This window comes from Microtus pennsylvanicus, chromosome 2, assembly GCF_037038515.1.
Source record: "Microtus pennsylvanicus isolate mMicPen1 chromosome 2, mMicPen1.hap1, whole genome shotgun sequence".
In the NCBI taxonomy this organism is placed as follows: Eukaryota; Metazoa; Chordata; class Mammalia; order Rodentia; family Cricetidae; genus Microtus; species Microtus pennsylvanicus.
The window spans coordinates 51,482,428-51,509,336 of record NC_134580.1 but is presented as its reverse complement, the minus strand read 5'-3'; the positions used below and the strand labels follow the sequence as shown (position 1 = coordinate 51,509,336).

Here is a 26,909-nt window from a genome sequence, read left to right as displayed (position 1 = left end):
ACATTTAGTGGCTAAGAGAATCATCCTTATGCTAGCTATAGAAGAAATAAGAGCCTAATTGAACATGACCACCTGAAGCTATCATCAGGATTTTGTTATTTTTTTTATTTATTTATTTATTAAAGATTTCTGTCTCTTCCCCGCCACCGCCTCCCATTTCCCTCCCCCTCCCCCAATTAAGTCTCCCCCCAGCCCGAAAAGCAATCAGGGTTCCCTGTCCTGTGGGAAGTCCAAGGAACCCCCACCTCCATCCAGGTCTAGTAAGTTGAGCATCCAAACTGCCTAGGCTCCCACAAAGCCAGTGCGTGCAGTAGGACATTGAGCTTATAATTAGTGATCCTAGAGAAGCTAAATAAGGAGAACCCAAAGAAAAACATATAGGCATCATCCTGAATATTAACCTTCAGCAAGCGATGAAAGGAGACAGAGACAGAGACCCAAATTGGAGCACAGGACTGAAATCTCAAGGTCCAAATCAGGAGCAGAAGGAGAGAGAGCACGAGCATGGAACTCAGGACCGCGAGGGGTGCACCCACACACTGAGACAATGGGGATGTTCTATCGGGAACTCACCAAGGCCAGCTGGCCTGGGTCTGGAAAAGCCTGGGTTAAAACCGGACTCTCTGAACATAGAGGATTTTGTTATTTTTAATAGCAGCATAGCTTGACACAACTACAGTACAGGTGTTAATGGTACTAATGCGGCATTCTGGTTCTACCATTTACTAGCGATGCTTCCTCAGATGAGTTAGTTGGTCTCTCCGATTACTCATTTATAATATGATGGTTGGAAAAAAAGGATTATGTAAGTGCTTAATACAAGGTCTAAAATATGGGAAGGCTGCTTTATGGTTTATTATTACTATTACCATTGTTGACACAGGGAGTTGCTATTTCAAGCTGGACCAGTTGATTCTACACAAAGCTAGGCAGTTATTTACCGTCTGCTTCTTAATTCTAAGATGCACTCCTTAGATTTCTGGCTAAGTTCCCTAGACTTGTTCCCCAACTGCACGGACAGCTCAAGATGTGACTGCGTTTGTAATCTATCCTCTCACGGGCGATTCTTTCTGATTATTGGCTGCCCTGTTGTGCTCCCCATTCTGCATGCTCACCTCCCTCCTATGCGATGAATCAGGAAGACATGGGAATCTGGGCTAGACGAGGAACACTCTTCCAACCACATTAAATAGAAAGATACCCCAAATACAGGACTACGCTATACCTAAGTTCCCCTTAGAGAGGAAGGACGTGGTGGCACACTGTTATATTCCAGACTGCCCCTAGAAGAAGCAATGAAAGTTCCACACAATAAGAATGGAAGGAAAAGCTGACTTTCTCTGTCAACATCCCAACCTGGGTACTAAATTTGTGCTTTGAAGGGATCATAATACTGCAAAATATATGGAGGCAGCAGGTAAAGTTGAAACACTGGGAGGCTCAAGGTCAAGTGGAAATAAAATACCCTTAGAGGAGATAAACCATTCATGACACAGATCCTTGATAAGTCAGGAAAATTTATTTTTATTTACTCACTGAGAAAATGACCTAGATTGCCAAGGGAAAATTAGAAAAAAAAAAAAAACAACCTGATCCTCTATTTTCATAAGCATGCCCTTTTAAATGTCAAAGGCATTCTCTAAGTCACACAGGTTGGCATGGCTGTTTTTATCATGGGCACGAGAATTAATCCATCAGGAAAATGCCAAAGCTACCATTGCTGCACGGCCTCCAAAAAAATCAAGTGCATGGAGCTTCTAAAGGGAGGAAAGAAGCGTCGCAAACTCAGGCTCGAGCCCAGCCCTCTCTCTTCCATGGCTGCATCATGTCTTCATGACTTCCGGAGCTGTGTGCACTACCCTTTCCTGTGCAGAACTGCACTGTCTTACAGCGCTTCGCCAAGTGCTCTGGAGGCCAACGCCAACTGACCAGCGGGATGGAGTTCCAACTTCTAACGGCATGTGGCTGGTGGTTATTAATCAGCTTGTCCTCAGAGACAGGTAGGGGGAAGTGATAAATTAATTCCGATTTGGATGGGATGATTTGGAAGTTGAAGAGCTCAATGGAGTCCTAATAAAAGGTTATGTATGGTAACAAAGCTAATGGGACCGACCAGAAAAGATGCAGGAAAGCCACGGGATGTTTCTCGTGACAGGATGACAAGAACATATGGAACAAACACCAGAGCTGTTCTGAAACAGGAAATGGAAAATTGTAACAGAACAGAAAACATTTCCCAGAGCGCACACTTGGGCTCCGAGCCAACTCTTTAAACTATTGTTAACAACATTGCAGCCACTGTTCATTATGGAGGCAGCTGTGTAAAGACAGACTGCAGACGAGGAGGGGAAAACACTAGAAAATGTGGGCACCAGGGTATGAAAGATACAATCTTTACAGGCAAGTAAAAAAGGAACTTTAAGGCTCGGCGGTGGTGGCACACACCTTTAATCCCAGCACTCGGGAGGCAGAGGCAGGCAGATCTCTTTAAAAGTTTGAGGCCAGCCTGGTCTACAAAGCGAGCTCCAGGGCAGGCTCCAAAGCTATACAGAGAAACCCTGTCTCGAAAAACAAATAAACTTCAGAAGGTGAACTATTCATCAGCTTTGGTGAAGAGATAGACACTGGACAGACAAACTTCAGTGTCGGGCAAGTTTCCCACCCCAAGACAAGCCCCAGCTTGTCACAGCAAGGAAGCCATGATGCACAAATGGAGAACAAGACCGATGATTTTCATACCCGAAGTTTTCTTTAATGAGCATATATTATTAAAACAACATAAAGGGAAAGACAGAGGCAGTGTGGGAAAGGACCACTCACTTGGAGCGAGTGACTACTATCTCTGCAAGGTGAGGGTTTTTTCTCACTATGTCTAGGAGGATGTCCCTATTGAATTACACCAAGCAATAGCTGCTACAAGCCTTAGCTTTTCATAAGACTCCCCCCAACCCCTTTCTCAGAGAGCATCTAAGAAACTATGTTTTGTTTAGAACAGAATGGGCTAACTTCAACAAATGGGCTCATCATGTTCAGAGTACACATTCTTCCACATTTGTGCTGAGGTTCCAGAAGGGGCAAGATCCCGGACCTGAGGACCTCATGAAAGGAATATTCTAGAACTGTCGTGACCTAGGCTTGATGAGTCCACAGGGCTCTCCAAGAGAGGCTGCATTACCAGAGACCTTCAGAAGATGACTATAATCCCTCACCAGTCCATCCACAGACCAGCCAGGAGCCCAGAAGAAAAATCAAACGCACAGTTAGGAGCTCAAGTTTATGGATATCAATTATTTTTGTTTCTAAAGCAAGAACATTAGAGATAATACTTCTACAGAAGCTTGTGGAGGTTTAAAGATAAAGTGTTTAATGCCATGAAAGGAAAACATTAACTGTGCGGTGAGCGTGTGTGACAGTTTATTGTGAACCTCAAACACAATTGCAGGGGGCTTGGGAAATCTTCATGGACTCTTGTTGCCCTTCCATCTCTCTGTGCAGGTTGCGTTGCCTTCCCTTGAGCAACCGACACTTTTGTTAGGCCCCCTTCTTTTGAATATTTATCCAAGGGGCAGCACTTCTGCAAGAACTCAGGGCAGAGCCGCACTGTAGTGGGAACACTGGACACAGCAGCCAATCCTAGGGTTTGTGCTCTGGCGTTAACCGGAAACAAATATAGGAACCAAGGCAAGGGATCTGAGGGAGTGCCAAGCCTAAGAATTTTGCTGCTAAAGCTGGGCGGGGGGGAATGCCCCTCTCCTCACTGAACAAAGCTCAGGCATTTTATCAGCTGCTTCCCAGAATATATTCTGTGGACCTGGACAGATTTTGTGTTGGAAAGCGAACAATATCATATTCAACGACTTCATATTCATGACGACACAGGCAATTTTCTCCTGATAAAATTTCTTTTATGGAGCTGACCTTTTGGATCCATCTTCTTTGAAAGTTTGGGTGGGGGCAGCAATAATCTGCTGTCCTGCACAAGGCCACAGCCCCTTCCTTACCTGTAATAACAATCTCTCATCGCCGATGATGGCAGCTTGGTTCCAATTAATCACTTCGGAGAATGGCAACTCCCATCCATTGCTGAGCATCACAGGGACACAGGCAGCCTGAGCAGAGGAAAGATTTCGTGAGTGTGAGGACAGTGACAGTTATACCCGTTCCAATCAGGAAAATAATCAGGACAAACTCAATTGCTGGCACTGCTTATGTTACATGGGTCCCAGACTGCTCAGGCCAGGAAGAAAGTAAGTGGTTCGGAATTAACAAATCACATGGATTGTAAGACTTCAAGTCTTGCCTTAGACTGATACTAAACTTTTCTAGTCTAGTATGCGTGATTTTGGCTGACTTTACTTCCGTGGAGATGATGGGCCTTGTTGCATAAGTTTTATTGATGCAACAAAAGCTTTCACCAATAGAATCTGAGCATAAAATCAACCTTGAATATAGTAATTTTGTCCATGTAAGTGCTACAGATCCACTTCTGTCATGGTTCACCCCAATGTCATGAGCTAACGAAGAGCAGGAGAGGGCCCAGCCTTTCCAGGTTGGCGAACTTCACGATCGTAGTCTCTAGCTTTCCTTTGCCCTATAAACACCTAGCTCAAAACTTGGTTCCCTCCAGCATGGAGCCTTGCCAACCACAGCCATGCCCATTTCCAGTCTGCACAGTCAGTACACACCAATAAGCCAAAGACAGTGTAGCTTCCAAAGAAGTCTTTATCCAACCCAGAGAGCAATCTGCTCCTCGCAACACCCATGAAGCTGCAAGAATGTTAGTGGGTGGTGGCATGCTTCTCAAAGTACACAAAGCACCATAGAATGCCCCACCATAGAAAGGAGCTCTTTAGCCTGAGGATACAACAGGACTCATAGTTGGCACGGCAGGGTGAAGACGCTACATAACCCTCCTCAAATACACAGATTCAGACAGGGTGCAAATTACTGGGAGGACAGGAAGGAAGGACGAGAGGGAGAGAGCATGTTTCACCCTGCCCTCTAAGAAGGCCGGCTGCAGGAGCAGCAGGAGAAGGGTTGATCAGCAGAGCTTCCTCTGAACTGCAGGGCTCTGGAACATCAGGGCAAGTAAGTCCCTTCACTCTCTGAGTTTAGAAGAATTCACAGAGGACCAAGATGAGGACCTAACCCACAGTTTCATTTTTGGGGGGGAAATAATAGCAACAACCCACTGTCGGTGGACCTGAGACTGGCTTGCTGGAAAAGAGGAAGAGTCCCTTCTTCAAACTCAGGAGCTAGATTGCCAATTATATCTACCCATCTACCCTCTGTTTGCAAATGTGTCCCTGAAGAATCCAGTTCCTGGGTGGTGAGACCATTTGGTCCTCTTATGTCCAAGGGTAGGGAGTCAATCTTGTTCCCAATTCTGACTCTTCAAACTAGATCAGATTTTTCTTGGAAGTAGTTTTTTGTTTTATTTTGTCTTTTTTTACATCTGCAGCAAAAGCTATGGCTTCTTTTAGACTATTCTATAAGAGTAAGAAGGCGTAAACCAGTTTGGCTTCCATCCTCAACGCAAGGATGAGAAGTTTCATAGTCTCTTACCTGCAAAGCCTCCAGGAATCTGAAGGACCCAAGCCTGCGACCACGAGGAACCAGACAGAAAGTGGCATTGTGCAGCATTTCCCGATAATCATACCTAGAACAAAAGGGGTGTGGTCAGCAAGAGAAAATCCAAGAGGAAAACCGGACAGCTGAGGGTCATGGGGTGTGTCCATTTATCCTGCACAACAGCCCCGGGAAAGGGCTACCCTCCCTTTTCCATGTGTGCTCAGAGAGCTCGTTGCATGGGGAGAACAAATAGGAACACTCAAGCTATATAAAGCAATAAGGATCTCTTCTGCAAACAGTTTATAAAAAGACAGGTCTAATGATTCTCATACCAAGTTGTCTTGCCTAGCTTCTGTTCCTCAAAATCAGATGGGGAGAGGCAAGGTCCCATTATGTAGCCATGGCTGGCTCAGAACTTGCTATGCAGAAGCCAGATGGCCTCAAACTTAAGAGATCCCCCCACTTCTGCCTCCTGTGTGCTGGGATTTAAGGCGTGCACCATGCAGTAGTTTTTGTCCGAGTGAAATAGTTTGCTCCAATAGGCAGGAGCAGCATCCCTTCTGCATCTGCTTCTCCCTTAATGCCATGCCACTCAGCAACACTAAATGTTCCTGTTCTCTATTCTATTAAAAGATACTTCGGAAACCTCCACCCTAAGCACAAGCCAACATTTGTTTTCTCTTCAAACTGGAGTTTCTACATTTAACCAGGAACATTCAGTGACTCCCGACAAACAGTGCTCCAGTATAAGAATGGTTGCTTTGACTTTCAGCAGAAAGACTGGGGGAGGGTGCGGGGTGGGGGGGAGAGCAGGGTTGTGTGGGGCGGGGTGGGTGGGGATCAGAAGAAAGCTCACTTGCAGATGAGAAAGAGGGATAACAAAGAAAGAAAACTAATAGGGAAGCATTGGAAACTGGGATAGAGAACGGGTGATTATTCTTTTAACTCAAATGCCATTTAATAGTATTGTACTGTTTTGTCAGTTTTTGTTTTATGGGGGGTGGGGAACACTCTAGACAAATGATCATACCACAAGTATCACCTGTCTCTTGTTGTCAGCAAAATGTTCGGACCGACGAAAAGCATTTAATTGTTCGAGACACCTGCTTTAAAAGTGATTAACAGCAAACACATCCCTAGCCGTGCAGTTTTGACTTCATTAGGAGTTTAAGAAAACTTGGGGAGCTAGCGATACCTCATGTCCTATAAAGGCTCGGAATCGTACAGCCGAGATGAAATCACTCTCGTTTTTCAAGCACTTCCAGGGCTAAGCAGACAGGTGCGGCTCTGACAGTAGCATATGTCACCAGCATTTTCCAACTCTAATAGTCTAATTTAACCATAGCCTGAAGGCACTGGGTTCTTCCCTCTTCTTTTTTGGGGGGATATTGATATATACATTCATATTTTTAAAGTCCACATCTATTTTTATATTCTCATATAAACTAGGCATATGGGAGTAAGCCAATTTTCAATTATAAACCCGTCATTAAGAAGAGACATCATGCAAAAGGACCATTTGCTTAAACAAGCATGTACAACTAATTTGCACAAGAAAAGGTCACTGTGAATAGATTAAGATTATCTCCATTGAGAGCAAAATAAAAAGCCCTTGCTGCATTAATTAAGCTGCAATGGACTTCAAAGTGGAAAGGATTTTTAAGAAGGATCAAATTTAGCTAAATAAAAATATTAAATTTTGATGGCAATGACGCCTCTTTTTTCACCAAACACAGAAAAATAACTGACAAGTATCTTCAAGTTCAAATGTTGATAATGTCTGAATTCTACCTAATAGGTAGAGAAGAGGGAAAGAATATACAGACACAAATTTATGCGTGAAACTTAAACTGATCTTTTTTTTTTTTAATATAGAAAGGTCGAATATACTTCATACCACTGCAAGGTTTAACAGATACCCAGAATAGAAACCCCCGAGGGACCAGCACAGAGTCCTACATCCTCATCATTAAACTGCTAAAAATGTAAAATCTTATTAGTGTTCTGGATGGTAACAAGTTTCAAAGTCTTCACTTGCAGAATTTAATTTCTAGAGTGTGTGGAAGGAAAAGAAGGGCAGAAAACTCTTGGGGAAAAGTCAAGCGACAGTTACACCAGGGTGTTGACTTTTAAAGGGGTCTACAGAAGCATTAGTTGCTGATGTAGTAAACGAAGCCACATGATTGAAGCTTGAAGCCATTCATAGCATGAGATGTGTGAAACCGTGTGGGCCAGTTAGTACCTGCTATGAGACCATGAGCTTAACACAGATGTCTTTGGGGCATCCATTTTCTCAACTGAATTGGGTCTGGCCTTGTTGGAGGATGTGTTCCATAGTGGGTAGGCTTTGAAGTGTCAAAAGTCTTACATCAGGCTCAGTCTCACCCTTCCCATACCCCTGAGTGGTCCAATGCTTTGCTTGCCTTCTGCCATGTTCGACACTGTGATGGTCATGTGTTTACCTTATGAAACTGTAGGCAAGCCCCCAATTAAAAGCTTACTTTTGTAAGTTGCCTTGGTTATACTGTCTCCTCATGGCAACAAAATAACTGAGAACTGAGATAAATGTTTTCCATTCCAACTTTTCAGCATGCTCAGCCCATAAACTTTTTTCTCTTTTGGATTCTATTGGTCAAGGAGTTCATGAAATACGGAGGTATTCCAAGTGAAAAGATATCGATGCCCTTTAATCAGGCCGGCTACCGGTTTTAATTGGGGGCACTTCTTGTTTGCTATCCTTTAACTCAGCCTCGTGTGATGCCCTTTTACTTAACGGAACCATTCATTGATTCATCTGTCCTTCTAAGAAACACTTCTGATGATACTGTCACTTTCAGACAGACCCTATTCAGAGGTAGTTGGTTTATCCACCTAAGAACGAAGACAATGGGTAAGATATAAAATCTTCTAAAGGGGATCATATCAGCAAAGAAAACTAGAGCCATCACTTCGGTGTGGCACATAGGAACCCTGTGGAATGTTCCCCCAAATATTTTACTAGTAAAAATTAAAAAAAGTTGGATTTAAACTTTCTCGAAATAGTGCCAAAGGCACAAAAGAAAGAGAGAAACATCCGTTTGAGAAATCTGCCCCCCAGCCTTAGGTGACTGGCACCCTGTCCCATGACCTGCTCCGTTATGCCTGTTTCCACTTCTGCCTATGAGGACTGAGAACTGCACGGTGGGAGACACACCCACACCCAACTCCTACCGGGAAGGGAAAAGACAAGCCATTGAAGCCGAGTAAACATTCCCAAATCACACGTCTGATATGGAAGTTTTGTCTAAAATACATAAAGAACACTTCTGACTCAACAAAACGGGAATCCAATGTAAACACGGGCTAAGAATGTGAGCTGATATTTTCCCCAAAGAAAATGAATAAGGCGCCAAGAAGAGCACAGGAAGATACTGAATATCGCTAGTCATTGGAGAAATGGAAATCAAAACACAATGAGGCACCACTAGGCATTATTTAAGAGGACAGCTGATAAGGTGTAGACAATGTAAATTTTTTCACTGTGCCAGTAGGAGAGGAAAATGGTGAGGTCGCTTTGGGGACAATTTGGCAGTTCCTCCTCAAACTAAAAATGGACTTTTCATATGACCCAACACTTGGACTTGGGCATTTATCCCAGACCCAGAGAAATGAAGACTTATTTTTACATGGAAAAACTGTCCGCCAATGTGTAGAGCAGTTTTAACTGTAATAGCCCCAGAGTGAAAAGCACCAAGATGCCCCTCAAGGCATGAATGAGGCAACGGACGACGGTATTCACATAGCCTAGAACACTTCTCGGGAAACAAATAGAATAAACGAAATGGATCAAACTACTCGGATATATGAGAACCTCGAGGATGCTAATGCTAAGTCCAAAGCCACCCCCTAAAGGGTACACACTGCATTGCTCCATTTTCACAACACTTGTGGCACATAATTACGGGGATAAAGAACCGAGTGGTGGCTATCATCGGTTAGAGGTGGGGGAGACAGACCGGCGGGCTTGAGAGGTCAAGTGGGAGGACAATCGTGTAAAGTACACCAGTTCTGATTAAGTCAGGAAACGCAAAGCATGGTCTAATCACGCACAGCTTAAAGGCAAACACACCAGCCTACATGAGTGGGAAAGGAGTTGTGACAACCGCTCTCAAGGAACTTCCACCTTTAACTGATAAACCACTTTGCTCCACTGTGCAGACAGGCATGACAGTCCCCACTCCAGCGGTAAGGACACAAATGACACAGGAGGTAGAAGAGTTTTCCTAAGTGGCTACAAAGAGACGTGCAATAAAAGGACGTGGCCCTGAATTTACCCTAGAAACAAGGACCACTCAATAGTTCTAATACTTTTCTTCCTACGGTTGTCCTGAATAATGTATGGGATATACCACGTTTAAAACAAGCTATGGAACAGCACATGTTTGAATTTTTTTGTCACCCTACAAAATGCATTGTTTCTAGTAGTGAGTCAGTGCAACTGGCAAGGGGTGGTGCAGAATGGTACCCATCATACGGCCAAGTGTTCTCCCAGCCTTCCCTGGGAACTGCAGAGATCTCAGGATTACCCAGGCCTGCAGAATCAAGAACTCTGGGGAGAGAGCCCAGGATTTTATGTGAATTCTTTGTAAAACACAGGACATTTTGAGCAGCCCGAGCCTGGTAGTTAAGAACTTAGTAATCAAGAGCTCGGTGGTCAAGCAGCCAAACCCTGAGGTTCACATTCCAGGCTTGCTGTATGCAAATGAGGTGATCTGAGGAAATGGTAATTTGTCTAGGTTCAGTTTCCTTGTTCATCGGAAGGGGATGATCCTTCCGCAGGGCTGATCAAAGGATACATTTTAACTAACGCAATGGCACCTTGTAAACAATCAGGAAAAACGCTCATTATCATCACCACAGTTGAAGAAAGACAGCAGATAATAGGGAATACAGGCAGTTGTGAACGAGGAAATCTGGGCTGGAGCATCTAGAGTTTGCATCGCCTGTGTGACCCCCATGCAAATCTCTTAGCTCAGTCTCAAAGCTGTGGAGCTCAAATGAAATTATGTACATGCAGCGTAATCAGGAAAGCAGTATGCAATTGCAAGTTATTATGGCAAATTATATCAGAAGGGATGGAATAAACATTTTTTAAAAACTACCAACAATAAAAATAAAATAAAATAAAAACAGATTTGCCGAGACAGCTGAGAGACAAATGTGAAACAGGCCCTGGAAAAGAAGGGAAACAGAAGCCGCACGCTGGACCACAGCAGCAGCATGGAGTTTAAGAGCATCTTTCTCATCCTCAAACGCTGCACAAGGACGCTACTGGTGTGGCTTGCCGTCTTCCTGGGGTTCCCGTAGACCCAATGTCACAGCACATTTGCCAAATGATCCTGCCATTTTGCTAGCCACAGAGGACAGGGAAGAAGGCGGCAAGGGGCCTCTAACCTCCAGACTCACACAGTTCCGGTCTGCTGGGGGTGGTGGTTTGTTTCAACTACTTATTTATGAACTGGGTGAACATCCATGGCTCATCTGCTCCTGCCAGCCCTGACCCTTATCGGTAGTTACTCTTCCTCTGTTTACACCCAGGTTTGAGTCCCACCTCTTATGAAAAGAATCAGCAGGAAAATGCTTGGGATGGTTGAAGTTCCACAGAGTGCCCCGGGATGAGGAAAATGAATCGCAACTATGTGCAGCAACTTCTCTCTCTCTCTCTCTCTCTCTCTCTCTCTCTCTCTCTCTCTCTGTGTGTGTGTGTGTGTGTGTTTTCTTCCACCCATTCGGCAAAAGTCAGGAGGATGTCTCTCATGTGCAGCACTTAAGAAGCTCCTGGTCCAGTCAAAAGACTGTGAAGTTGTTGGAAAATCATAAATCAATGTGAGGAGGGGGTGGGTGGGTGGAGAGATAGTCATGTGGGGGCACGGTCTGGTTTATGCAGGGAAGATAAGGCATGGCCACAGGCGGCATTAATGAAGAAAGGGAGAACAAGGATCACACAGATTTATAGGACTTCTGGCTAAGTACTGATGGGGGAGCGAACTAGCAGGTTCAGGGAAGGGATGGGCATTTCTAGGCTAGAAGCAGCGGGCATCAGGAACAAAGGGTCCAAGGTGAGGGAAAGCACACAATTTGGAGTGAGTTGGAAAGGGTTAAAGAGGCTGCTAGCTCAGAAAGGGGACCAATAGGATGACTTTGCTTGCTCCTTCCTGGAGCTCAGACCCTAGTCCAGGAGGGTGAGTCTGAGACGCTGAAGAGCTCGGGAGAAAGAATGACATGATCCCAAATGCAACCTTCACAGGCAGAGCTCAGAATACTGGGAATGGAAGTCACCACTAGGACCGTGACACCAGTGTCCCAACTCTAGGGTCCTGATTCTTCTGGCCAGTCCACGTAACGTGTGGTGTCTGAAAACATGCAATTCTTATGGAGACAACTATGAAGCAGTTCAACTCATCTCTGGACCCCTCACCCAGCAGCTGCCACTTAGAGGGCTCTTTCTCCTCAAAACGTTGTCCCAGGTCACCTTCGGTGGCCACCGTGCTAAGGTCTCAGAAAAACACGACATGGAAATGTACTCAAGGCATGGGAAAGCACAGGTTCCAGTGGTTACAGATTATCTGTTCGGTTGGCGGAATCTGTGTCCACCTGACACATACTTACAGGTCTTTTGCACATAACTGAGCTGCTTTACATACATGTCAATCAGTTATCCAAACACATGGAACTGCGTACTGACTATGACCGAGCAGAGCAGCGACAGCCTTAGGTATAGTCAGCAACGCCCCTACAGCAGCAGCTGTTACTTAAAGGTGGTGCAATTCCTTGTCTTGAAGATTCAACAGGCAACCAACCAGTCATGGCAAGGATTAGATGGTATTCCTTCCTTTGCGACCTATGATGTGAGACTACCAATTCTAGGCTGTCTGCTGCAGGCAGGGATGGGTGTACAAAACCAAGCATGGGCACTGACAACCATCTTTTCGTATTTCCTGGCTTCTACAGAAGACAGTTTTCTCCATATGTCAATTTAAAATCTACTTCAACACAGGGACAGGAGGCGAAAGGTAGCACTCTGGAGGCCGAGAGGCACTGACTCTGTCATCACATGACCGCCATAGGCATAGGTTTGATATAAGGTGGGTAAAGTGACACCTGTCTTTCACCCCCAGAGAAAGAGAGAAAGGGGATGCTCGGTATCAAATATGCTCTTGACCACACCGAGTCAGAATCCCTATCGTTTTGAATCTTGTCCATTGCACTCCTACCTTGAATAGTCACTGGCAGTCACTCACACTCACTCACAAACTTAGCATGTATGATTAATATATCATGTACTTCCAAAAGGGTAGATAACATCCTCGTGGAAAAAGCCTTTAGTCCCGGTTCTCAGGCAGCAGAGGTAGGCAGATCCACACTGCTAGCTCCAGGGCAGTGAGGGCTACCAATAAAGACCTTGTCTCAAAACACCATCCTGGTTCCTGCTCATTAAACAGTAGCTCGATGGTTAATATATAAACACATGAATAAATACGATAACCGCTAATGATAATAATTATACTACTAATAATCCCACTGGTTCAGCCTTTGCTGTGGGCAGGGCACAGTGCCACGCAATCTATATTCCCCATTGCATTGTATCGTTAGAACTGCTACAAGGAGTAGGTGCAACTATTGTTCCTGTTTCACAGGCGATGGTGCAGGCATCGCTCGAAGGCTTTGTGGCATTTGTGTAAGGAAAGCAGCGTTGGCTGTGTGCTCTACAGTCCCTCAGAGCCTTTCCTAGGAGAGAGTAACACAGAGGTTGCAAAGCTGAAGACAGAGATTTGTAACACACTGTGCCCTGTGACATCAATCTCAGGAGCTTTCAGGAGGACACGTTGCGCCCGCTTTTATACTTTCAGTGCCGGATTTGAAAACTATTCTGAGAGGAATGCAATTCCAAGACACTTGAGTCTAAGTTCTCCGGTTAGAGGTACAGCATTTGTGACAAGGCTAAATAAAGGGTTACTTGGGTACAGAGGGAAGAGGAGACACTGCGACAATGGCCTTGCATGGATAAATGGTTCAGAAGAGATATATAACAGGCCACTCAGGAAAGGAGAAGGCCAAGGGCATTATCTTACCATTAGCGTTTCCCTAGGTGCTGTGCCACAGGAGACGGCCAAGTGGAACGGGGCCAGGAAATGTAGAGTAAAGGTCACGAGGACTTGGCAGGATAGGCAGCAGGGAGCATATATTCTCAGGACAGCTTCCCTCACGTGGAGAGGTGAGGACGACAGAGACTTAGAAGTGAAAGCTTCAGCCTCCACTGCCTTTCTGCTTAACTACTCTACTCCGGCTGCCTAGAGTAAGTTCCCTGTGACCACTCAAGTCCTAAACCAGAAATGACCGCTTCAGCCTCTTCTGCCTGTCCGCCTAACTTCCTCCCCTGATGTCTAGAAGAAGTCCCTATGACCACTCCATCCCATGCCCTGTCTTGAATCTAATGTTCACTCAACTGAGTTGTTCATTTTTATGCCTTCCTTCCCTCAGGCTTCCCAAGTCAGGACTTAGGTCTTACTAACTCTTGGCCCACAACCCACCTACTTACCTATGACTAGCATTTGCCGGTTTACATTGTGTTGATAGGGTCTTTGAAAGAAGAAAGGTGAACATGAAATGGTATAACTCTTCGTTATGACAAGCTCAACTTTTAACCAATAAGCATATATCCAAGTCTTGATAAAACCAAGCCTGCCTAAGGTGATGCTCCAATTTCAACGGGACTCGGAACAAAACAAAACAGAAATCAATCTTGTGTTCTTGGTTTTCCTTTTGTATAGTTAAACCCCCATTTTCTCTGTCTTTATTTCTAAAGGTCTGGCAACTTGTTAAAAAGTTATCTTCTCCTTGAACAGTGATGAGAATTGGAAATTTGTGCTTCACCAGGCCTGATAAATAGCATTATGTGAAAATCACGTCAAATGTATGCACAGTGGTGTTCTCACTGAGCACGCTCCTGCCCTTCCTCCATGCCTGAGCTGAGGAGAACAATTGCAGACCCTCCTGGCGGCTTCTCTCCAAGGACAAACACTGACTTGGTCCAAAAGGAAGGGCTTTCCACCCACAGAAGAAACGGGCTCACCCTAATGTTCCACAAACTTCCCTTAATGAAGTAAGAAAAGACACCTTATCCTCCCTGGCTACCCCTGTCTGCCCTTAGGTGAGGCAAATGGTTGGAATTCCTGATGGGCTTTTCTCCTAGCCAGGGAAGACAAGGATGGAGACAGAGCCTGTCTGAGACACTGCTCTCTTTGTCGGCTCTTAAACCTTCTGTCTGATCCCTGTACTTAAGTGATTAAAAAATACCTTGGAAAATAGCCCTGTTTGGGTAACCTCGCCTTGCCATCTTCTCTCCCACTATCACCATTACTGGCTTTTAATTTTTGACTTAAGACAGGAACAACTCAGTCCTGGGCCTTCGACACTGACCATGCAAACAAGGCCTTGGAATGGCCTATATTAATATGGTTGAGTGCTGCAGTAATCTAGGGCGCTTAAATGTAAGATGTAAGTTTCATCAAAGAAGATGTCAACAGAAAGTATAACTTTCCCCCTTTGGTATGGGGGTGTATAGACATGCAAATGCAGGGGTGTGACCAAGTGACATAAAACATTTGTGCAATGGTAAAAAAAAAAGAGTGTTACATATTGATGGTGGACTGGACCACCAGTGTATGACAGCTGAGTTCTTAGGGACTGGGAAGGTTGAGTCTAGATTCTGCCATTTCCTTTGGCAGACACACAATATTACATTGGGAGAGACAGTAATGGAGCTGAATCACCTCCCTTTCCTCCAGCTGGTTATCTTTTCTACAAGTCTCTGGAGAAGTTGCTAAAGAGATGTCTCATATTGAAACAGGGCTCTGGAACAAGGAAAATTGATGCATGTGATGGGAAGGAGGTAGACCAGATGTTCCTGGGGATGTCTTTGTGCCCTGGCATTGTTAGATGTTAAGGTTTGAACAGGCTCATGTGTTTAAAAACTGGTTCCCAGCTAGTAATGCTACTTTTGTAAAACAGCGAAAACTTTGGAAGTTGGAACCATATTGGAGGCAGTAGATCACTGAGGGCATGTTTTAGATGGTCACATCTTATTCTGACCTCCTCCTGTCTCTCACTGTTTTCAGTTTACCAAGCTCTGAGCATATTCATATCTCCCAAATGCTCCTACTTCCTTATAAACTCAGATCAACAGGGCAAAGGATTGTAGACTGAAATCTCAGATACTGCTAAATATCAGAATTAAGCTAAAATAAGGAATTCCTTCTTTGGGAGCTGGAGAAGTGGCTCAGTGGTTGAGAGTACATCTACATGGTGGCTTACCACTGCCTGTAAATTCAGTTCCAGGGGATCAGACACCCTAGTCAGACCCCCAGTTGTTCTTGTACACACATGGTTCATTTACGAATAGCCAGACACACAATATACACATAGTAGCACGTAAATAGAGTATATTCTTTTAAGAACTCCTTCTTTGAAATTCCCTTCTTAGGTATTTTTATTGCAGCTATGAAAAAGTAACTAGTGTATTGAACAAATGAGTACAGAGCCAGGTAGTGTTCCGAGAGCCAGGGAAACAAGGATGCAAAGTGGTCTAGGACTGCCTAGTAGTAGAATTTGTCATTCTGCAGATGCCAGAGTGTGCTCCCATGATTCACCAGCGCTATTCTCCCTTTCCAAGGAGAATGACCTCAGCAACAGAAGCGCATTCGAGTTCCTGTTGGCTTTAAAACAGACCAAGCTCAATCTTATCCCCTTGAAATCTGCTTCCTACCAAATGACTAAAGAACCCTGTCAAATGCCAGGCTCTAGGTAAAATTATCCCAATGGCTCCTCCAGCCGCTTCGAACAGTATCTACGCGCCTGGATATGGGGACCCATTAAAACTGGCCTCCCCAACAACTTCAACACCCCTTTTCCTGCTGACCATCTCTAGCTGCACAGTTCTCAGTTTCTCAGCACAGCACACTTGCTTTCATTCTCATACTTGCTGTGCCCTTACACGGGAACATTCTTCTTCCAGATATTTTCCAAGATGCTCATCAGTGTGCATACTCTTCAGAGAGGCGCTCTGAGACCAGACACTGAGAACTGCTTGAATTCAGGCACATAGTCTTTTGAGGGCTCCCTGTTATTTCTTGTCGAAACCTAACATACACTGTGTAACAGCAGGAAGACACCTTTTCTTGTCCACTGCTATTACCCCAGTCCTGAGTACATGTCCGGCCTAGAGTAATCTTTTATGATGTCTTTGTTGAACAAATATCAGAGCGTTCAACCCTCAGCTCATTCTTCAGGGCCTGTAATACTTATGAGGGTTGCAAAGCATCCAACGGCTGTTGGCGTTCACAAGACAGCGTCACACACGTTTCCAAACAGATCTTGAAAAGTCCTTTTTCATCTTTGTCCTGTGTAATGTTAGCCTTATTTCTTCAGTTAAAGCTAATATTTGTCAACATCTCTAAATGCCATCTGCTTTAAAAGCAAGACCCATTAAAAATATCTTCAGGGACAATCTAAAATATTTTTTGAAGCATCATTTAACCTGTTTACGTAGAGTGATGGAGTAAAGCCTGCAGGAACTAATAGTCACATAAACTTTCTGCTCTGGACCTGGTCCCTGACTCATCTTAAGCAAGCTATATTGACTTGAGTCGACTTTTGTTGATAAAACTGAGCATCATTTTGGTCTTGTCTACTTAGCAAGGTGTCCTAAGGACGTAGCAAGGCAGGTAATCAGAAAACACTGAGCAAACTCAAGTACCTGCAAGCATCAGAAAGGATGAGACTAACCCTTCTTGGAGCAGCTTTTGTTCTGAGTCACAGGTAGATGTCAAAGGCATTATGCTCGTCTTTGCTTAGGAAATATCAGCTGTTTTCCAAAAGCATCCGGAAAAGTGAATTTGTTACCATGGCCAAAAGTGAGGAAGAAAAAGGGCTACTGGAGGGATTTCCCATTGTATTACATTTTAGCTGTCAGCCAGTTGGGCTGTTTGCAGGGTGTGAATCGGAACTGAAGTTGGTTCGGAACTCTTGGGTATGGGGCCCTTCAAGAGCGAGCACTTCCGTCACGTGGAACATCTTACCGCGCCGTTTCCACTAAGGCCTCCCGACTTTCAAATAAACCGCCATGTAAAGCTTGGCATCAAAACAAAGTGAGTCACTTCCTTTTTAGAGAAGGTGATGCCTCAGCTGTGTGTCAGACACACAGCTGTGGGGAGCTGACGGCTGCGGTGGTTCCGTCCTCTTCCTATGTATGCCCTCACGACAAACTGTCTCAGGATGGATTCTGAGCAAAACTTAGGGATGATCTTTAACGGAAAGTTAGCCCAGCAGCAGCCAATCAACCATACCCCTCTCCACAAGTGTTAGGTTTGGAATTATAAAAGTTTTGGAGGTGTGAAAACATAATTGGAAAACTTTTTTTCCCCCTGCTTAAAGGGCTAATTGATTTCACAGGTGTTTAATTATCATTTGCTGTGAGATAATGCCTTGTAGTGCCATAAAAAATGGATTTAATTTTCGAGTGCTTGCAAAACCATTGCCAAAGCCAAGTTGGAGCTGAAGTTAGATAATTATTCTATAAATCAAACACACTGCCTCCTTTCTTTGAAAATTTTAATACTTGGGGATAATGATATCTGACAACCTTGAAACTAACATGAAAAAAGATTTGGCTGCCAAGTGCCAAGAGGCAGCCACTGGAGCATCTCAGGCCGTCTGGTTCATTAACAGTGACTCAGATGGCCTTAGGACCCTGGCTGCAGGCTTCCAAAACCTGCCAACAGCAAGAAGGCTGGTGTATGTCCCGGCATGGGGAGTTTCCACTGAGATCAAATGACCATGCATCCAGCAAGGCCTAGAGAAATGGAGAAATAAAATCTAAATTACCCTTACCTCTCAAAAAAGGAAAGGGGAGTAGAAGGAGGGAGGAAAGGGAAAGGCAAGAAAGGAAAGAAAAAGGAAGGGAGGAGAAATAAGAAAGGAAAACATGAATGCACACACGTGGACACAGCAGCACTCACACTAAGTCAGAACACACAAAGCCTAAGTTTTCAATGTGATCAATGAAAACTTTCCTAGGTTCGAGGCATGGTTTTCGTGCTTCCTGTAACAAAGAAGGAAAATCATGAAATCAAACTTTTAACCAGCTGGAAGACACCACAAAAGGTTAGTTAGTCTAAACATCCCAGATAAAAATCAGGGAAGTCAGAAGAGGTCGAACCACCTGCCCAAGATACCAAGAGATGAGACCTAAGCTAAAAAGACAAGCTCCAAGTGAGCGGAGAAAGAAAGACAGCTTGACAGTAGATCTGGACTCACACTCTCACCTCAAATCTAAAAATAAAAGGAGGGGGAAGGGGCCAGAACTCTAAAAGAACAGTGCCCAATTTCCACAGAAGTACCCAAGCTGCCTTAAATAACTCCCCTGGGGAGCCTAGCTAGTGCCATGTTTCAGATTTTTTCCCTCCCCCAACTTTTATTCAGAAGCTGCTGAAGTCATAACACATTCCATTACATGAAATGTGCTTAAACGATCTAAGGAAGCAGGGTGGCTGGCTGGGCACACACACACACACACACACACACACACACACACACACACACACACGCTGTCAGCACTATTTAATTTATTTCATGCCTGTGTACACAGCCCACACCCTAGCTACTGCACACTATGGATTATCAGACAGTTTAAGGTTGTCTCAATAGCCCTTGTGAAAACATTTGAAGGTGAAATGTAGGATGATCAGGGCCGTTCTCTGGACACTGTGTTTGGGTCCTTGTAGAAACTGTTGGGGACAAAGGCACTTAGGCAGACAGGGTAGAAGAAACTGTGGTTTCTGTCACGGCCTGAAAGGGAAGCAGCCATAAAGCTTGGCATAGAATTCCCATTAGAAACTCCTGCAGCTAGTCAAAATGATGCTACTGATGGCATCGAGCGACTATCCACAATCTGTGACATGTCCTGTCCTCTGCAAAACACTTTATGTCCACTTGGCCAGCTGCCTATCAGAACACCATAAGCTGAATATGTACCCTGTTCCACACCACCTTTCCTTGACACACTGGGCACGCATCACATTACGTATCCCAGCCTCAACTCGAACTCATCATTCTTCTGCCTTGGTCTGTGGAGCATTGGGATCGCACACTATACAAAGCCCAGCCTTTCTTTCCCCTAGTCTATGGAAGAAGAAATGGAGGCATACGACTAATTTGTCTAAATTCACTTTAAGAACAGACAGGAGATACAAACTGAGACAGTTTGTTCTTAGTACCCAAGGAGCAAATGCCACTGCTCACTGCTTCCCTGCCTTGCTGCATGGAGAGGATGTCTGGGGCCAGATAAGTAAGCTGTAGCTTGAAGGATCCCACAAGGACTATAAAGGAATCTATTGGACTCGGTTATGATTTTCCATCCTGAGACATGTCTGGTATTGGTCAAAGCTCTTACGTGCTGCTGAATCAGACACAAGACACTTCCCGAGGCCAATCTCTGCCTCTGGGGTATTCTTCCCCATCCCTGAGGACACAGAGCAGGGGCAAACCAAAAGCATCCTCAGTTCTACATCCAGATGGAAGAAATTTGAAAAACTTTTCCTAAGACTTTATGTGATTTTCACTTTCCCAACTTGCCACGGGGCTTTGAGTCCAAGACCTACCATCTGCCTTTGGTCCCCCCACAGGCCATCTTCTAGGATGTCTGTGTGTGTTCAGTGCACACTTGTGAGGGAGAGGTTGCGGGTCCTCTAGGTCATGAGGATAGGCTAACGAAGAGACATCAAATAAAATGCAGGACATAGGAACATTTCATATATTCATCTGTCCATCTATCCATTGTGCACCTAGCCACCCATCAGTAATTCTTCCTGGAATCTTACTAAGTACCAGGTATCTTATCACCAGGGGCACCACCACAAACCCATTGAGCTTGGAGAATCAATTCCCTGTCTCGTGTGGGGAGAACAGCAGTGACTCATTCAGCACGTGTTCAGTTACGGTGTTCATGGGTGGCTCAATGAGAACACGCAGGAAAGAGGTTTGATCCTCTTAGAAGGTAGGGATTAAGTTGAGACCTACAGGACAGTGCCCAGCGAAAGTAGAGCTGGAGACGCAGCGCCGACAGTGGCCGCAGAGGCCATTAAGAACTTAAAAATACATCAAGGGAAGCAAAATACACATGCCACAGCTATTCGCCTCAAGAAACCAAAGATACCTTGCTGTGAGCTAGAGTTAAATCTGTAGGATGTTATGCAAAACGAAGACGGAGGCTTCTTTCTGCCTGGGAAATGAGTGTGATTAGAGACTGGGGCTCTAGGTAGGTAAGCACTTTGCCTTAACAAGTTGGTTTTGTTAGACACTTGCGGATGCCTGCTGAGCCACAACTGAGGGGCAACTGGCATGAACCCATGTTACAGACAGGAAAGAGAGGCAGGGATGCACCTTCACGATCTGACTGCAGCCAACGAAGGATGCTGAGGACGGTTACAGTTCACGCTGCTTGCTCTTCCCCCAGGACCTGCCAACTTACCTATTTTAGTCCTTATTCATGAGCCCCTATTCCTGTTGCTGCAGAAAATTCTGCAGGCTCTGCAGAGATGGTGCCTTGTCCCTAAATAATCATATTTTTACAGTAATTAAAAGGCAAATTCCCCAACTCCCTGAATGCACGAGCAGCATGAATGCCTGTATTTTGCCCTAACATTTTACATCTCTAGGGTGAGAAAACCATGATATGAAATAATGGAAATGACTTAATTGCAGGAAGAATCAGTAGTGGTAGGGGTCTGGGAAAGAAAGGAAAGCCATTCTCAGCCAGGAAGTCCCCCTGGGGAACAAAAGTGTTGGTAGGAAGAGCCCTGGGGTCTCGCTTCTGCCCTTCCGTAAGTAATAACTTCCTACCAGTAGTGATGGCTGCAAGGCCCAGGCTGGGAGAAGCCACTGAAGATATTTTCTGCTACAATGACAAGGCTAGCCTGCTGATTCTGGTCGCTAAGGGGAGAGAGGTGGGCAAGGGAATTTTAGATATTAAGGAATTAGTTTGGACCAGAGCCAAAACAAAAGTCACAACTGGGTTTTGCCGAAGCAAGACAGATTTCATCTATCATCCTGTTAGACTAATTTAGGAGTTATAGCACCTCCTCAAGAATGTTCCGTGCCGCAACAGAGACAATAGTGTGGGGTCAAGCCAGGCCAAACCACCAGCTGCTGTTCCCTTTGAAACAAATTAGAAGAAAGGGTTGGGGAAAAAATACAGATGCCCAGATTCTGTTTCTATATTGTACATCAAAGTCATATATAGAGTGGGAAAGTAGCTAGGTAGAATCCACAGAAGGGATCAGGAACCACATGAAACCCACAAAATGATACCTTAACGCATGGAAATGATGCTGATATAACAGCCATGACAACTGACCACACATGTATGTGCTCAGTTTCACACACAGTACCACAGTCTGTGAGTCCCTATGTGTGGGTGCAGGATGTCAAATTCAAGTAACAAATCCATTCCACTGGAGACTGAGGCTGGCACAGGCTTGGCCATCTATATGTCCAGAGGTGTTCCCCCTCACTCTGATACAGGGGTTCTCTGTGTAGCCATGGCTGTCCTGAAACACACTCTGTAGACCAGGCTGGCTTCTAAATCAGAGATCCACCTGTCTCTGCTTCCCAAATGCTGGGATTAAAGGTGTGCGCCACCACTGCCTGTAGGTCTGTAGCTAGGATTACAACATGAAAACGCCCCATGAACACACAGTGTGAGATGCTGTTAACTTCACTGGTGTTTCATACCAGCAGAAATAGTTATAAATGAGCTCTTTCAAAACATTGTCACACAGATGATAATGATGCTCATGGGTAATCCATATAAAGTACCAGGAAATCTTAAAACACAGAACACACACACACGCTGATTTCCAGGCTGTGTGGAGGCTGCATCCTGCATAAATTAAAACATTCATATTCTGTCCCCCTTCCCTCCCCCAGGAGGATGTTAGGCATATATATGTTCAGTTGTCTGAAATTACTCTGAGCAAGCAATCATTAAACACGACAGGTACATTCAGCTCACCCACCCGGGGAAATATCTCAGGGACTGAACAAGCACCGGGTCGAGATACCATGATCGCACCCTGGACACTTGGGGTTAATGATGAGGAAGATTGACTCAGTAACTGCATATTTAAAATATTTTAAAGGAAATAATAAAATAATTGAGAATGATGGACATAGTACCATATGTATATAATCCCAACACTAAGGCTGAGAGGAAGGAAGATCCCAAATTCAAGGCCAATATAGGTTAGACAGGCAGCTCGCACCTCAAACAGGAGGGACTCAAACAAAATGAAGCAAGAGACAGCTCAGAATATTTGCCAAATTAAGAAGACTTCAAACACCACTCTTATTAATCCTGCTGTAGAAATCTGAAGAGTAAGATATTGGAGGGATTACTCCAGATGGGTGTCACCTCTACAAAATATCAGACTTTAAAGACAGAAAACACCTAACAGACTTCAGGCCCAGGGTTTACACGGATGCATTACTTCTGAACTCTTTCAATCCTATCATAAACAAGAAACAGGAAGAAAACTGTCTACCAAAGAAGTGTGTTCAGGAACTTTATTCTTATGGGACACTACTGTACATTTCTTTACTACTGAGATATTTTAATTATATTGAGTATATATTTTGGTTTCACACGAATACATACACATTTTATATTTTCAGCTGCACACTAGTGACTCAGGAGTGTCCTTTGTAAACACAAGATGTTTACATGTGTCAGAGATGAATTTCCAATGAAGGCTCGAACTTGGGCCACCAATTAGTATCACGAGCATCCGCCCTGCTCACTGATACATTTGCTTTGGTCTAGATGGGGCCTAACGATGCCAACGTTTTCAAAATAGCAGATTCCACATGAAGATTGAGATCTTAGACTTCTCATGATAAATAAGACATTCCAGGAGCTCCAGACTGCACTTTCGCAGAGAAAACTGGCAGGCACTGAGCTGTCTTTGTGTCCATTGTGATGACCTTTATGGCCACATCGTGCTAAGAACTCCTTGTACACATGTGAAGAGGCTGGGGATCAGAAATAGTTCATTGGAGAAGTATGTCTTCTCCTATGAAAGAGGAGCCATGCCCTTCAATGACAATGAACTACTTGGCTTTAACAGGAAAACCCTTTATGTGGTCTATAAAATTAGCCATATGACACACAGACACCTTGAGCTTCTTTCCCAAGGACCTGACTGTCCTCGACCCACCCACACAATTTTCTAGGTTACTCTGCAATGGAGAAGCATCTGCCGAATGTCACAGGCCAGCCTGCTGACCCTCAGCAGGCAGACCCTGCTGGGCTACTCCACCAAGCCTAATTCATAATTTACACAAGAGATTCCGGCATGGAGGCGATGACATAAAACATTTATTGACAAAGGGAACAGCCTGCCACTTTCATACACTTATGCAAAGCAACAGACTCTATTTATTGAGCCTTATAGGAAATTTAAGCCTGTATGTGGGGGCTGTAAAAGGAAAGCCAGTAGATTCCGTGAGCTCTTTGAAATTTTTATCTTAGAACTCATGGTTCATAAAGGTAGTTCCCTCACACTTCCAAAGTGGGGGTGGGAGACGGGGGTACACATCCCTCCGTCTGTTGTCTCTCTTGTAGGGAAAAGCATTTGTTGTATGCTATACTTTTGGTCCACATCATAGACAGAGGTTAACTAAACAATGAATGATGTTTAAATACATGTCACTGTGTATTTTAACCCTTCAGTCCAAGTGTGAAATACTGTAGAGCTTACTGAGCAGAGTTGTGAACTGGGAAACGTGTGCTCTGAAAGCAAACCCTGATTCATGGTCGTTCTGGCTGTCAGAAGGGCCACTGACTGGGATCCAAAGGATTGCATAGCCTCAACCACGTTTATAGGTGACAGGGCCAGCTACTCAGGGCTTCTCATTCCACTGTGAGTGTAGGCACCAGATTCAGCCAGTAGATGGGGCACGTCCATATGGCAAATGTCCTCACTGAACTGACCTGGCAAGAAAGGCTGTGAGATGCTTCCTCCTTCAGCCAAAAAGGTACCAAGTAGGAATGTACTGCTCTGAAAGAGGTGTTTGATCATTTCTTTGGCTTCCTTTTCATTCCTATTACATGGTAAATAGTACAGGGAGATGGGATTAGTGTGGCAAGGGCGAGAAAGGCATCATACATAAAATTTGGAGTGGGTACCCCACTCATTCAGTCAACTTACGCTTGCTCTGAGCCTATTCGGACTGAGCATTAACCGCTGGAGGTAGTGGCTGGAATATGTTCTGCAGGATATCCCACCGACCAGGACCACACACACTGACAATGTACCAACTGGAGGTGACAAGCAGCTGCAAAGTGAGATGGGAGCTAAAGAGTCACCCAAGTGACTAGAGAGGCTGGGTCTGAGGACCGCAGAGAACACAGCTCAAGGGGCGAGGAAAGAACACCCCAGAAAGCACACACAGGAATGCTGGGCAGCAAGTTACAGCATTCTCCACACATGCAAGAACAATGGAAACAAAGTCAGTCAGGTGGGGGTGGCGGAGGTACTGGTGGAGAAAGGAATGCCAGTGTTAGGGCCAAACATGACTGTTTGGCAGGGCAATTGGTGTCTCTTATTCCCATCCATTAACACACACCCCTGGGGAGCAAAGGGAGATGAACACACACACACACACACAACTAACGAGTGCTTAATTTTCCAGGAGTTCTGTTAAATTTCGTCTATATAGAAACTTCTTTTGCACTGCAAAATAACCATAACAGCTAGTACTGTTACATTAATTTCCCTTGCAGACAAGAAAATGAAAGGACAGAGACGTTAAGAGATTTGCCCCTAGTCACACAGCATCTACACGGGACAGCCCAGAAGAGGCCCTCAGCAGTCTCTTTGCAAAGTCATTCTCTTCTGCATATTCAGAGGCATCCTTGAATTTCCATATTACTTTATGGTCTTTATGCAAGGTTGTTAAAGTCTAGGCTTTTGGGGAGGCATGGGTACAGTTTTGGTGGCAGTGAGAACCAATATGATCTAAAGAGACAATCCACGACTTGGCACTGAGTATAAGAATAAACAGACCGATAAGTAATCCCAACAGCGCAGCTGCTCCTGCGGGACACTAACTTCCTCGGGAGTTTGGGTTCTATACACAGACACCTGCAAGGACCGTCAATAAGGGTAATGGACTTCCCAGGGAAATTTCGAACAGATACAACCTGTGTCTGGACTCTCCCTTGCTCACAGGCTCCACAGCCTGACTCCTTGCTCCTGCCAGCTCTTTACACCTTCTATGAGCGCAGACTGAGGAAGCACGCAGAAGCAGTGCTGTGGTCTTGTATGGAGCTAGATAGGTCAGCAGTGTTCCACAATGCACCCCAGGAACCCTGAGCCTGGTCAGAGTCCATTAGTGCCGCTTTTACTAGCTCTTTCACATCCTTTGGGAGATAAAGCTGTTTCACACACGAAGGGAAAGAGTCCTGCTTTCGGTTTACCCATCATGTGTCACTGTGAGATCCAGACTCTTCCACAGGTAACAAGCTGCATGGAATTTTACCAAGCTGACATATCGGCAGTACATATCCTCTGTGTCTGGAGGGAGGGGAGCCACAGGGAGAAATACATCCCAGCAAAATGTGAAAACAACACATCCTGGGCTGGGGACGTGGCTCAGGTGGGATGCGTGCTTGGTAAAGACGCTTAGGGTCCTTGGGTTGATCCTCAGAACCTCCTGATGGGAGTGGTGGGTGCGCCTTTATAGCTCGAGCATGTGGGACTTAGAGGCAGCAGGATCAGGCATCTGAAACCACATAGCCAGTTTTAGGCCAGACAGGGCTGCAGGAGACGCTGTCATGAAAACAAAGAGCAGCTGTAAAACCACAAAAATCGAACTTTTTCTAGGCCAAGGGACAGGTTAGCACATTTGTTTCCACCTAAATGTTGAGTACCCTTGACCTTCTCTAATGATTTCTGCTTGGGACAACCCATGGTCACCCACCCTAGCACCGTGGTCCTCTTCTTTAGTATTTTTTGTTTGTTTGTTTTCTGTGTGTGTTCCCTTCTTTCCCCTTAAATAATAAGAAGCCGCAGCTTCAGGGCTAGCAAGCTGTCTCAGGGGACAAACATGTTCACTGCCAAGCCCAGTGACTACACTTCCCTGATGACTTCCCAGGACCTACATGGAAAAAGGAAGTGAATCGATTCCCCCAAAAGCTGTCCTCTGATCTCCACATGCACATCACATCATGCTTATGCGCGCAC

At 44.9% G+C, this 26,909-nt stretch overlaps 1 protein-coding gene across 1 annotated transcript in view; it reads right to left on the bottom strand.

Annotated features, from left to right (window-relative positions):
- Positions 1-26,909, bottom strand: part of Ext1 (exostosin glycosyltransferase 1) — a 276,453-nt gene that overhangs the window by 31,997 nt on the left and 217,547 nt on the right. Inside the window, exons 2-3 of the mRNA XM_075961024.1 lie at positions 5,566-5,659; positions 4,002-4,109 (exon numbers count right to left, since the gene is read on the bottom strand). Coding sequence (XP_075817139.1) covers positions 4,002-4,109; positions 5,566-5,659 — 202 coding nt within the window. The remainder of the gene's footprint in view (positions 1-4,001; positions 4,110-5,565; positions 5,660-26,909) is intronic.